Source organism: Antrostomus carolinensis, unplaced genomic scaffold (genome assembly GCF_000700745.2).
Source record: "Antrostomus carolinensis isolate BGI_N321 unplaced genomic scaffold, ASM70074v2 scaffold14034, whole genome shotgun sequence".
Taxonomy (NCBI): Eukaryota; Metazoa; Chordata; class Aves; order Caprimulgiformes; family Caprimulgidae; genus Antrostomus; species Antrostomus carolinensis.
The window spans coordinates 6,679-21,546 of NW_010311505.1; the positions used below are offsets into that span (position 1 = coordinate 6,679).

The 14,868-nt window shown below is 39.9% G+C and overlaps 1 protein-coding gene across 1 annotated transcript in view; it reads left to right on the plus strand.

Annotated features, from left to right (window-relative positions):
• Positions 1-6,582: 6,582 nt before the first annotated feature.
• The window catches only part of NELL2 (neural EGFL like 2), a gene marked incomplete at both ends in the record, with an annotated part of 62,766 nt that continues 54,480 nt past the window's right edge, over positions 6,583-14,868 (plus strand). The window contains one exon of the mRNA XM_010166760.1: positions 6,583-6,733. Coding sequence (XP_010165062.1) covers positions 6,583-6,733 — 151 coding nt within the window. The remainder of the gene's footprint in view (positions 6,734-14,868) is intronic.

The window sequence follows — 14,868 nt, forward strand, 5'->3', positions numbered from 1 at the left end:
CTAAATGTCCCCAGTTGGATCCTGTTGTACAGTTAGATTGTAGTCCCAGTGTTCACCCAAACTTGGGAACTGGGCAGTGCTCCTGGGCCCTGCAGGTCACTCACACCCTTTGGGAATGACCCCAGCGGCAGTCTTACATGGTCAGTGTTCACCCCGTATCTTGTAGTCTTTTAAACTTGAGGTGGAACTGCAACACCTTCTCCAAGACACCCACTGAGCTCCTTCCTACAGCCTTGGAGAAAACAAGTCAGGTTCATGGAAAACTGTAGCTGCTCCTGTTTTGCTATTCTCTATGAAATGATTGGGAATCCGTGAGAAGGGAATGAGCAAATGTATAGGAAAAGTAGCTCAAAATGTTTATCATCCAGTATCTTATGTATCAGTTCACATAGTCAGGTGTATTTAAAGAAAGAAAAAATACCAAACCAATCAACCTTCCTGTCAAAACCTAAAGCATAACAGTCTAGCAGGTTTTGGTCTAATAAACATCGTTTTACTTCTGTCTTCGTTTTTCATTACAGGAATGCAACTCCTGACTTTGAGTGCACCATGCTCCACTTAAAAACCCGCTGTACCTTTTCAGTCTTGCAAAGATTCTGCTTTTGGATTGGCTTTGCACGCTGCCCTGTTTGCCAGGGAGCAGCTTAGCCATGTTGGTTACTTAAATAAAAGAACAATATAGAGTAAACAGTCTCAGATATTGTTGCCCTTTGTAGGCTGTGTGAAACCCCTAGTTAAGAAAAAGACTGACCAAAAAAAATGAATATGGGGAAGTGACATGATGTGAATAAATGCTTGTGACACTGATTCCAACTAGTGTAGGAAAATGAAACAAAATTGAGCTAGCCTTATTATATTTTCCAGACTCTTTTTAGCCTGCAGCCCTTCTCCTTTTCCTCACAAACCACTAGAATTTAATTTGGATAGTTCAGCAAACCTACAGTCAGATGCAGAACTGATTTATAGATGCTGCTATTAAAAGCTGATTATGTGCACATGAAACAAACTGTGGAGTTCAATTAATTAGAATGTCTTCTTCAAAGACTCTTCTGCAGGAGTTTGTTTTATAATTCAGTTCATACTGTATGTTTAGCTTTAGATGCACTTCAGAAACTCAAGAGCACGCCTTTTGCTTAGACAAGTTATCCATTCCATTTAATAACTGTTTGTTTTCATTGTGGACTGGAAAACATCTGTAAAGAATGGCTTGTCCTAAACTCTGTTTGCATGTTGTCTTTGCTGTGCAATTTAGTATGCTGCTGGTGCTGTGTATGGAAGTTTTCCTGCTTACTTCCAATAACTTGTTCACCATTCCTTCCGACACCTCTTTGGGTTGCAGAGGCTGGACTATTTGTAGCTGGATCAATTGCCTGATATGGTTCCTCATATGTTTGCGTGAATGTAGTTGTCACCATAGGGATGAGGAGAAGGAGTTAAAGGCTGGTAGAAGAGCGACGAGTTGAACCAGCAGTTTAGACTGATGGAAGTGCCTTTGGATCTGTGCAGTAAGTACTGTTGAAATTTAGACTTACTGTCTTATAGCACAGTAATTATCATCTGGTGAGCCTGACTGAAATGACGATATCTACACTTGACACCTTCAGGCAACACTTGTGTGGCTTCGGTGCTTGCTGCAAAGCTCTGATTGCAGATTGTTTCTGAGAGGGGAAAATGTGTCCTGGTTGTGACAGCTGTTTCAAGCACAGAGTAGAAGCAGCCACTAAGTTTGTCCTCTGAAGGGCAAACTGGCTGCAGGTCTTATGGTCAGTGGTTTTCATCACTGGGTTTTCAGATTGCTTTGCAATGTTAGATCTTGGTTTTCTGTGCCTGTGGCCAGCTGATCACCTCATAACTAGATGTCGCAGATAAAGACAGACAAACAGTAGGTGGTGGTCAATGTCCTTGTAAATCATTGTCATTGCCAACCGTGGTATGAGCTAGTTCTCCCTTCCTCCAGTCTCTCTCTCCCAGTCTCTTGTGGTGTTTTCAGTACTTTTGCGGACTTTCATGTCTCAAACCAGCCACGTGTGTTACCACGTGAACATTATTGTTCTTTGTAAAGGAACATTTCAATGCTATAACCTTTGACTTGAACAAGGGGTGTGACGTGCTTGAAGTTTGGATTTTTGTTTCTTTCATTGTCACTTTGAACTTTGTTCTTCTATAAATTAAAAATAAACTGTTAACATTGTGAGTATGTGAGTTGTTATAGTGTGGTCAAAACAAACACATGCAATATTCTAGGAAGGTAAAACCAATATATAGGTATCATGGCTAGAGACAAATTTCTCATTCAAGCTAACAGTTCTCTCTTTCTTTTTGCACTCTAGTATAAAAGGACTTATGCCTTTGGTTTTGTGTATTAGAAATGTTCACAGTATGAAGTCTTTATGTAACTGTTGAGAAACCACAAATTATTATCTGAGTTATACCAGTTTGATTTTCAAAGCTATTATGGAAGAAGTCCAGTTCCAGTAAAGTATTTTCCTTTGGTCTTAAAATGATTACTAGAAGCCAAATGTCAAGAACAAGCCTAAATCAGTATTTATTGAGCACAACTGGTGATCTATCAAGCACCTACTGCTAGTGTTCAAAGGCAATTGGAATGAGGGATTTGCACTGTTGTTTTAGTGTAAAAAGAATGGATTTGATGGATCAAGGACTTTTCAATGGTCTTTATTTAAGAAGTCCACTTGGTTCCTGCTCTGAGAAAAGGGTGCTATGCTTCATCAGAATTGTAATAATTCAAAAGGCGATGTAGCTCTTTGGTACAACAAGTATGAACTGATCTATTTGCAAGACCAAAACCAAATGGCCACAGCTTTTGGCAATATAATACTCTAACAGTTAATGTGATGATAATCTTAATATACAGGCTTCCAGCATGATCTAATCAGATACTTTTGTCTGTATATGAGAAGGTAGTCTAAAACCATAATGAGTAAGTGTATGGTACCCAGATAAGGTTTTATAGGTAGAAGGATGGAAAACTCTGATCCTGCCTAGGGATCAGGTAATGATTTACAGGAGTGACACAAGTAAGCCTCAAAAAAGATCTTTCTCTTGTGGGTGTAGAGGCAGCTCTGTGTTTCCCCTGCCTGTCTCAGCGTAGCAGTGAGGACTGGGAGAGCTCTGGAGAGCTCCGGAGAGCTCCATGCCATGGTGAAGGTTTGTTTCCTTGCTAAAAGACTGGCAATCTGTAGCTCAGTGTTTGCATCCCCATAGCTCTGGTTAGAATAACAGTGCATGTAGGAGGGGGAGATAATTATTTATATGCAATTGGAACTGGCCTTATGAAATGGTGGGAGTGTAATGCATATACTTTATTCATTGGTTCCTTATGAGACTATAATAAGAATTTGGTAGAAATTAATATTTATTTCTAATTGAAAAGTTGTGGATTTTATTTTTGTTAAGCAAGCATAGTCTCCATGGACCATTTTCTACTTCTGGCACAGAGTGCTTATGATTTCCATTGGTAGAGTGTGGCAGTAGTTAAAACTAGGAACCATGCAGAGGGATGAACCAAAGGGTAATTGTGACAGAGAGACACCCTACCATCTTCCAGGATTCAGAACTGTGCAGGGAAAATCTTGATTCTTGGGAAAAGGTAGTCTTTCTGCATTTGCACCTCCCTTCTTACTGTTTCTTCATAGTCTTGAGGGAAAGCTTAAAGAAATCCATTGGAGACAATGGGGGCAGAACAAGAACGGCCAGGGAATTTTCTACGGTTCTGCTATTTTCTACAGTTCTGACATGACTTTCTCTTCTGTGTTGTTTGACTTTTTTCCCTGCAACCCTCTTCCTATCTCCTCTCGTCCCATCAAATTCACATTTGATATGTATACCTTGTATCTTTTTTCTGCTGCCATATGAAACGATAAATATTGTGTGTCCAACTCCAATATACATGCATGGAAATTGATAGTATCTATTCAGTACCTTAATGCCTCTATAGATTCCTGTGTGATCACTCTCTGAATCAGAGCGAGACTGAAGTGACCAGACACAGAAGCTTTTGGATGAACAACCTGTGCAGCTTCTTCACTATCACGTTCACATGGATGTGTGCTTTATCAGCCCTGTATAAATGGAGGGAAGCTGAGAGATGATGATGCGGAAATCATCTTCATAGCACTTTTTCTCTGCCCTTCCCTTTCCTCCTAACAACTCCTGAAATGTTTCAGCTGAGGGGGAATCAGCCTGAATTAATGTGGCTGAAAAAGCATGAGGTGCTCATGGTGTATAGTCTTGGTTTCTATAATCTCTCTCATCTGCTGAAGTCAAAGTGAAATACAGAATCATAGAATCATTAAGGTTGGAAAAGGCCTCCAAGATCATCAAGTCCAACCATCAACCCAACACCACCATACCCACTATGTTCCTATCTCTACCAAGTAAGTTTAAAAGAAACATCAAAGGTTGTCAGAGGGACGAGTGTTGTTACAAAGTAGTAACAATTATTAAGATGTAAGCAAGATGATTTCCCACATTCCAGTGGTCTTGGTTTGCTCTGGGTTTTGTTTTCCCACCTTTATTTAAAGTTGCACTGCTCATCCTGGCTGAGGTTTCTAAGGATGCAAGCCCTTCAGGCAGGGGAGCTCTGCCCCTCAGGGCAGTTGCTCTTTTGGCTACGCACACAAGCACACAAATATAGTTTGATGATACCTCATCAGATCTTCTGTCATTAATCAAAATGACATTGTCCTCGTTTCAGTGTAAACATGTAATGTGTTTGTGGACCCAAAAGGAGACTGTAAACACTCTAATGATGTAATTAACCTGCAATAGAAAAGGATGTTGTCTGGGCTTTCTAAGCTGAGAAACTCAGCTCCCCCCACTGCAAATGGGGTTGGAAGCTGTGCTTTGCACCTAGGAATCGGACTCTATAGACTTTTAAGTGGGTTCCACATCTTTATTTTTGGGTTTTCCTCTGTATCTTGGTAGGAAAGCTGCTGCTGAAAACTGCAGTGTGTGAGGGTCCTATGATCCTGATTAGAGAATATGTTCCTTGTGTGTCCTTCTTCTGCTCTGTCTCTTGAGTGTAGATTGTTTGCATTGCTAGAAATTGTTAATGCAGTTAAACTGTCTTCCAGCATGCAAACCTATGTCATTCCACTCTGTTAGTGTCCCTTGGCTAAAAATGAACTCTTTGATGTAATTGTATTTGAGTTGCTTTATGATTTATTAACAATTCCATTAAAATGCCATGGATGTATGCTACAGTGACAGTGTTATGCAATCCACAGTAGAAAAGATACGAAGTTTCTCACACACACACACAAACTTTAAATGATCTTTTCTGTCTTTTCCCCTCTCACTTTTTTTTTTTTTTTTGTCTTTTGGATTTCCCTTTGTAAAAAATGGATCAAATTCAGCCTGGTGTGATGCTGTGCAGGAGCTTGGTTAGGACTTCAGGGTTGTACAGGTTGTTGCATTTCTTAAACACATACTAAAAAATATTCCTGGTCTGTAAACCACAATAAACTTTTTGCTGTTAATACAGAGTAGTATCTTCATAGGTGCGACTTAAAGAATAAACCTGTTTTTAAGAACAGCGGTGTCAGCTTACATTACATGTTATTACCTAAGCTTGTGATGTAAGCTCAGCTCCAGCGCTGCCAAAAAAAAAATAAATAAAAAATCACCGTTTCTATTGCAGTTAGCTCTCTGTGCTGTCCCTGAATTAGTGTCTCTCAGTTAGAGCTGGATGGCCAAATTGCAATGACAAGAAGCTTGTGAATTGATTTAGTTCTTCCACAGTTGATTACAGAAGCTAATGAATTGATTTTGTGCATTAAAAATATATATTAATATTTTTCTAGTATAATGTATTATGGAAAACCCTGGGAATTGTTTTTCTAGCTTTTGACATCTTATTTTGTAAATTATCTCTCAAAGAGGGCTTAAGGTTGGGCCTTTTTATTTTCTATGCATGTTCCATGCAAATTCAGCAGAAACATTGCTTCAGTCTTGGCTATGTGTGGGTTTTTAAAAGCAAAATCTGTATTGTGTGTGTGTGTAATCACTGTAACAAATGTTCATGATATCCTGTGCAAGCAGCAGCAACATACTGCACAACTGGAGTATATAGTGATTAATTAGTGCCTATATATATATATATATATATTTAATGAATTGTGCATTGCTATTAAGTATAACACTTTTGTAGAAGTCGTTAAAAAGTCACTCAGGTCGTGCTTCACAGCTTAGGCTCATATCCAGTGTTGTCACTCTTGTGCTTTGGTGCTAGTGAGTCCATATTTTGGACAAGATATTAAAGGTACCATCTGGCCATCCGTGGAAAGAGTTAGAGTTATGACTCTGTCTTAAAAACAAAACAACCCCCCCCAGAATAGAATAGGTGTCCTATAAAATGTGTTTTCTTTTATTGAAATGTCTCCCATTGCATGTAAAAGCTGGTGTTTAAAATACTTTGGTCCCTGCTTCTGCCTGTCTGTTCAGTTGTGGTACTCAGAAGTAGCTTGTTGTTTTGCAAGCTCTTTGAGTTAAGGACATCAAGTAATATAAGATTTTTATACTGAGTGATTTTTCTGTTATGTTTTTTCTTTTCTTCCCCAGATACTTCAAGAAGTGTAAAGGCATCTCCAGAAACAGCTGAAATCTTTTTTCAGAAGTTAAGAAATAAATATGAATTCACAATCCTGGTGACCTTAAAACAAGCCCATTTGAATTCAGGGGTTATTCTCTCTATTCATCATTTAGATCACAGGTAAGTACAGCTACTTGTATGCTAGTTAATGAAAGTGGATGTATTTATGCAGTCAAAAATTGAACATAAATTAGGGCAAAATTTTTGTGTAGCAGGTCATTTACAAATATTTATAGTGTTTGGGTAGGCATATTGTGCAGAGTCATAAAAAAATCATAAGTCCAAATTGGCCAAGGGAAAGTGGAACAGCTGTTACTCTTTAAATGTCTCTTGCCACAAAGGGCATGAAAGGCCAGTTCTCCCTCGTTGTTCATAACCGTAAGGACCAGATGCTCAGCTGGTGTAAAACTGTCATGTCAGTATAGCTCCACTGATTCACAAAGCCTGGCCCTGTATGTCCACCTCTTCACCAGCTGGTTTTTAACACTACAAGCAGCTTAAAAAAAAAGCAAAAAAATCCTCCAGTTATGGTCTTACACCTCCCATGAATGGCAGAGCACTTTACGCAAAATGTTGTCAGCCTTAAAAAACTAAAGTGAATGACACAGTGCACTTCAGGATTATTCCTTTGATAGGATAACAACTGCTAGAGAAATAAGATATTCTTTATATATCTATCTGTGTAATGGCTATTAAAGATAACTGCCCTACAATTCTATGACAGAATAGAAAGGAGTTTTAAAATGTGCACTTTCTAAGCAGTCATTAGCACAAGCAACAGATGATCTCTACTTTAGGTTCATTTTGTTTTTTATTTTCCTGTGTACAATCCTGTATTTCTTTCTTCATAGTCTCACTACAAAATAGGAAAAAAAAAAAGGAAAGAGATGTTCAGGCAAAGCAAAATATCTGTTTCTACTAGTGTACAAGTTTTCATTTGCAGGCATGACATGAATTATTTTATACTGGAAGATGGTCCAATTGTACTTTTTTTCTATTTCCCAGAGGCCCCATCATCTGCAGTTCACCTCTTAAAAAAAAACCAAACCAAACCACCCAAGAGGAATAAAAAAAGTTAAAGCATTCCTAAGGATCAGTATGCCAAGTTTATAAAACCATCTTTAAACATTGCAAGGGGGTGCTTGAATGCGTCCTGGATGATGTTTACTGATATTATATCACGGAAGAGCCAAGGAGCTTCTCTGTTAACTGTTACCTAGTTCTCATCTGCAGGAGTGAGCACTGTGCAAGGGGTGGAACTGGGCAGCTGTGATCATTGAGTTTTGAACTCGGACTGTACCACCGTATGTGCAGATCATCCCAGATGGAAAAGTTTATTCTGTCTCAAATAAGAGAGTAGGTCTGCAGGGCCAGCTGTGCCCTGACAAAGCTTGTTTCTACATTTGTAGGAAGAACATGGATTGGTTGGGCTACTGAAGGGCTAATGCAACTATATTTGAAATTTCAAAATGAGAGATGAAACCTTCATGTGCCAAAATAGTTGCAGTGGTGGACAAAGAGGTCACCAGTGTGAAACTCTCAGGCTCTGGAAAAGAGGAAAACCATAGCCTTTCTGAAAGGAGTCAATATTTTCTAGAAAAACTTCCCTGACCTCAGGAATGGCATGAAGAAAGAAACATGCCATAGAAGAGCAAAGTGTGTAGTATATAACTGAGCAAAAGTCAACAAACTAACTTGGAGAGTGGCCAACTGTGAGAAAGCACTGCCACTTAGTGAACATAAATAGTGATAAAAGTACAAAAAATAACGTATGATGAACTTTTATTGAAGGGCTGCAGAAGAATTTGAGATATTGTTTGGGAAAATAATTCATTCTTGAAGGAGTAAGGCTAGGCAAGTAGACCTGCTGTTGGTCTTACAGGAACAGGAATGCTTTGAATTGATTCTATCCAGCCGTAGCAAAGAAAAGGAAAGGTTAGAGCAGTGCTGGTGTCCAGGTTGTGTAACTGTACAAACATGCTGCTTATCTCTTGAATTGGATTCATCCACGTCACCTGCCTATGACCATATAAAATATAGTTATAAAGAGATGACAAACAGGACTCTGAAAGACCTGTTATTTCGTGTTAGTATATTTTTAGGGATGGGTAATTAGAGTTTTAACAAATATTGATAACATTTATACTTTTTCAAGAAATTTCTCTCATATCTTAAATACTTGCCAGTTTTATTGTTACATTTTCACCGTCTTCTGTTTACCTGCATATTGGAATCTGAACTGTCTAACTGCAATGGAAATCATTTGTCAAGGCTTCTTGCTGAAATCAGAAGGTCTGCAATTGTGTGTAGGTATTTTAACTGTGGATGCATAACTTAGTGGTATTGCTTAGCATTTTTGAGGCCCTTTTACTCTTAACTGCAGAAACTTCTAGTACCCTTATTTTAATGTTACAATGTTAGAGGTTTGAAAAATGAAGATAATACCCAGTTCACACCTTGCTGAAAATAACTCCTACCATCATTTTAGCCAGTGTGACCTGTTTATCTTACTATGTCCTCTTAAGTGATGCCTAGCGTTTACAATTTTTCTGTAGGGATGTATGTTTTATGTTTGTTTTTGAGGCCTCCTTGTAAGCCTTTGGATAATCAAAGATGAAGAAAAAAGCCTTCTAGGTTATTTAGGCAAATAGTCACTCATTAGATCAGCTTTGGATGAAGCAGATAAAAAACAATCTACTTGTGAATGTTTCATCACTTTCTTTGGGAGAATATTAGGTGATCTATTTAAAAAGAAACTTGAAGAATTTGTTTTAAAAATATTATGTCTAATCTAATCCTTTTACAGTCAGGAAAAATCTTTGTTAACTTCAGGAGGTGTAAAATTAGTCTCAGCAAAAGTATGGCCAGAAAGAACTTGTGGCTTTTAAATTAGATGTACCTTTAAGTTTTTAATAAACACATTCTGGTCTATTCTGTGCTAGGATGTTCAGAAAGATGTCTGTGTGCCACAGTAGTGTTTGTTCAATTGAATTGTGCTAAAATGAGGGCTGACTGAGTGTGGAGAACACTGGAATGAGGCTAGGATCTCTGAGTCTCCTGTAGTATCTCTTATGGTTTTTGTTTTCTTTTATGATGAATGACAATAAAGACAAGAAAATGTAGAAGTTAAAAGAAAGCATTTGTATGGATTACATTAAATAACTGCTGCTTTGGTGCCAGATTTCAATCTCTCTGACCTTGCCCACTTCTGGGCAGCGACTTGTCCATAACAGTCCTTTAGTTTTTAAACAACTTCTTGTGAACTCTCTGTCACAGCAGTCATTATAGTTGGTAGGAGAAGTAGCAATGCCAGACCTGACACCATTCCTTTGCACCGGCTGAGGACATATCCTAAATTGCAGTTACATTAATACTTCCACTGAGATATGATCATGCAACTACTTAAGGCTTTGAGCCTTTAGCAGTTGACAGGACTACTCTCTCTCAGTTTCCCCTCTAATGTCACATGGTGAATGCTGTTCCTGGGCTATCAGATAGATGCAGAAGTTCTCCATGCAGATCTGAGGCTAGGCATTTCATAGAATCATAGAATGGTTTGGGTTGGAAGGGACCTTTAAAAGTCATCTGGTCCAGCCCTCACTGTTGCTGAGGCTGGGCTGTTGCTGTCACCACAAAAAGCAGCTCCTGAAAGGATTTTCTGCAGATATAATAATCTTTTTCTACTCTATTAAATGCTTTTATTTCTCTTTTCCTAGTTAAGTATCAAAACTGTCTTCCCCTTTTATAATGATTATGCTTTTCTGTAGTATTTAATATATTAAAATCTTTAAAAACTGATCTTATTGTTTCAGATTCTTTCACTTTGCTTGTGATTATCCCCTACTATTTCACATCAGTAATCGTTCAGATGAGTTTCAGGCAACTGAATACAGGTTTATGTACGACATATATGTGAAACACAGAAGTTACAAGTGTTTTCTTAACTTAAGAGGATCACCTTGACCACATAGAGTGCCCTGCCTAAAATTCATTTTACTTGTGGTGGGTTGACCTTGCCTGAATTCCAGGTGCCCACCAAGCCACTCTATCACCCCCCTCCTCAGCAGGATGGGGAGCGGATGGAACAAAAAAACCCCCTCAAACTTGTGGGTTGAGACAAAGGCAGTTTAACAGAAGCAAAGCAAAGCTGTGTGCGCAGAAGCAAAAGAACAAAATATTTATTCTCTAATTCCCATCAGCTGAGGATGTTTGGCCACTTCCCAGGACGCAGGGCTTCATACACCTTGTGGTTCCCCGAGGACAAATGTAAATAACGAATGCCCCCCCTTCCTGCTCCATTCCCCTTGCTTTTATTTCTGAGCATACGTCATATGGTCTGGAATATCCCTTTGGTCCGTTTGGGTCAGCTGTCCTGGCTGTGTCCCCTCCCAAGACCTTCCCCACCCCCAGCCTCCTGGCAACGGGGAAATAGAGAGCCAGCCTTGGTGCTGTGCTAGGACTGCTCGCCAGTAACCAAAACACTGGGGTGTTATCAACACCTTTACAAAACACAGCACTATGAGGGCTGCTGTGGGGAAAATTAACTCCATCCCAGTCAGACCCAATACAATCTCCACCCCTTATTCCATACCATTTCCATCATGCTCGGGTCCCACATAATTTATACCCAATATACAGGTTTATACATTCTTATTAGCTCTGCCTCCCAGTTCTTTATCAGATAGATATTCCATGGGCTTCCTCCATTCCTCCAGATGTTCAAAAACAGGCTTTGACTTGGGTCTCTTCTGTCAAGCTGGATGTTCAAGACAGGAGAAGCAGCATGTTTGATTGTTGGGCACCAGCACTGGCTTGGTTCGGGTCATCATTACACTTCTCTGGTTCCTTTCCTTGCGAAACTCATTCTTCATCAGTTCAGGTCATTCCTGCTACATTCCTTCCTGCAACATACCACTCACATCACAGATTATTTTTCCCCCCAAGGTTAAATCTCGTTGAGACACGCACCGGGTCTCCATCCCAGTCAGACCCAATACAGTACTTTAGAATAACAAGGTAAATATTTTGAATGATGTTAATGGAGTGATGCTTTAAGTCCGAGGGGAAGCACTGTTAAACAGTGATTGCTGTGTGCTTGCCTCTCAGCCTTCAGTTTTAGCTGTATTATCCTCCTCATCTCACTTCTGAATTTGTCTCAGCTTCTTGATGGAGGAATCAGCAGAGAGATGATTTTAATCTGTGACAGGGTTGTAATATATGTTAGGTCTCGCTATTCCATCTTATGTTTTCATTTAATTGGCAACAGTGGAGGGATATAATAAAGCTTTTTCCTCTCTTCATGGTTAGATGGCTTTATGCATCTTGAGACACTGTGTATTAGGACCCTTAAAAGATTAAATCAGTGGATTGTAGTTTAATCTTTCTTTCCTTTGGTTAATGCTTTCTATATTCTGAAATGGAGCACTGAATTCAATAGAATATTATGGACAGGCATTCAAAAATCGTGTACCTCTACTAATTTATTAAATTTCTGCCTTACTTAGCATTTGTTTTCACAGCTATTGGTGTCTTGTAATTATCTGCTGTCAAATGGGCTGTACTGTACAGGAGTTTCAGCCTCTTCAGTGTCTAGGGGGAAATTATCTCTCTCTTACAGATTTAGACATACAAGTGAATAAGTTGCCAGAGGTGAACTCTTGATGCGTGAGTTTTGTTCTGTTATTTGACCATTGTATTAAAATAGCAGTGGAACTGTATGTTCCCTGCTCTTGATGTACGAGTGTCTGTATTTCTGGACTGCAGTGTGAGGTCTCCTCTCCAACACCACAAAATCTGCTGCCAAGTATGGTATGCTGAGAAAAACTTTTAATATTCACCATTTAAGTCAATACTGTAGAGATATGTGGGTTTTGTTTGAGGGGTGCTCTCCCCATCCCCATCAATAACTTGCAGAGTAGATGTTAGGTACGAATAACATGGAATTAATTTTAAAACACTTAAGCTGTATGTTCCCTGTGCCTAAAGAAGTTGTAGTTTATTTCTGCTTTTTAAACCACCCCGTGCAATTCTTTGCTGGAAGAGTGGAGGGTTGTAATGTTCTGTATCTTTTTTTTTTTTTTTTTTTTGTAGTAAATCTTAGTTGCCGCTTCTTACTATTCTGACAATAATTTTGAACCCTCTTAAGTTTATTCATAACAATGAATTGCTTATGAGTTGACTTCCTCTAGTGACTTAAAACTCCTCTGGTGTCAGCCTTCTTTTCTTTTGATACAGTTTGCATGTTTCATCAAAAGTGTAAAAAAGAAAAGATACTTTCTTTCATTCATTCATTGCTTTTCTAGTGTGTGAGAAGATTCTATGGGACAAAGGGTTCTCTGTGTAGCCACTGACAGTTTGGCTGGGCTCTTGCCTTTATCCCAAAAGAGAGAGGTTCTTTGTTTCTGTTGTGTTGGGAGATTAACTTCTATCCCTGAGTGTATGATTAGAGGGAAACATTTGTCAAGCAGCAGTTTTGTGTTATACTCTAATTTAATGTCTTCATAACATTGGAAATGACTGTTTCTTTAAGTGTTGGTTATAAGGGATGTTATTAAATTGATTGATGCCTTGTCACTGTTGCCTGGGCTTTTTTGCTTCTGTTTGGTCACAAAGCATGAACTGAAAAAAAAAAAAAATTGCCAATAGAATGTAAATTCTTGTAGTTCACCCACCTTAAAATATCCTTCCTGTAACTTTTGCTAAATCAAGTGCAGTCAGCCTGTCTGCTGTTGTAAGTCATTGCAGTGTCAACTAATCCAGGGTGTTTTAGTCGAGAACTTGAAGATGCTCATATGAGCCTGTATCCTGTAGTTTGAATTGAGATTAGTGACAAACCTACTTGAATAAGAGACACAAGATTTGTCCCTGCCTAGGACACTGAAAACCACCACTGAAATGTGAGCTTTGACAGATATTATTTTTCTCCTGTTGTTTGAAAGGCTTTATAGTAACAAAAAATAACAAAGAAATATGTATTCTCTCAGGGTAGGAAACAGGAAGAGTTAGGTTGAAACTGGCTTTTGCTTTTACCATATATATATGGGAAAGTTGTTTATTGTATTTGCAGTCCTGTTGCTGTCTGTGGAGAAACTTTGTCAAGAAAGAGAGGGAGAGGGATAGTTTGTCATCTGTTTTTACAGTGTTCGATCTGAGAAAGTTTCTTCCCTCCTTGATTTTTTGCAGAAAAGGAAGCTTCAAATAGACAAGACTGGTATTAGTGAGGCTGTGTGATAGTGAGAACAGAATGGGAATAAAGGTATTGGTAAATGGGGTTAGTGAGAGAAGTGGGAGGCATGAGAGCCAAGGGCAAGAGTTGTGTTTCAAAAAGTATTTCCTGGTTTGGGAGTTTGATTTCATATTCACAGCTCGAACAGGGATGGCATGGACAATATGATGTAATAGAGGTGTAACAGGTTTGCATGGCAAGGTTTTGGTAGCAGGAGGTCTACAGGGGTACCTTCTGTGAGAAACTGCCAGAAGCTTCCCCTGTGTCCAACAGAGCCAATGCCAATAGGCTCCAAGATGGATCCACCGCTGACCAAGGCTGAGCCCATCAGCAATGGTGGTAGAGCCTCTGGGACAACCTATTTAAGAAGGGGAAGGAAAAAAACCCAACACAACTGTACAGTTGCAGCCAAAGGGAGGAGTGAAAACATGAGAGAAATAAGTCTGCAGACACCAAGGTCAGTGAAGAAGGAGGGGGAGGAGGTACGCCAGGCACTGGAGCAGAGATTCCCCTGCAGCCTGTGGTGAAGACCATGGTGAGGCAGGCTGTCCCCCTGCAGCCCATGGGGGTGCATGGTGGAGCAGATGACCACCTGTAGCCCCTGGAGGACCCCACAACAGGGCAGGTGGATGCCTGAAGGAGGCTGTGACCCCATGAGAAGCTTACACTGGATCAGTGTCCTGGCAGGACCTGTGGCTCCCATGGGGAGAGGAGCTCACACTGGAGCAGATTTGCTGGCAGGACTTCTGACCCCGTGGGGGACCCGTGCTGGAGCAGTCTGTTCCTGAAGGACTGCACCCCATGGAAGGGACCCAGGCTGGAGCAGTTTGTGAAGAACTGCAGCTTGTGGGAAGGACTCACATTGGAGAAGTTCAGGTGGAACTATCTCCTGTGTGAGGGACCTCCCACTGGAGCAGGGGAAGAGTGTGAGGAGTCCTCCCCATGAGGAGGAAGGAGCAGCAGAGACAACATTTGTCAAACTGACTGTAACCCCCATTCCCTGTCCCCCTGTGCCACTGGGGGAGAGAGG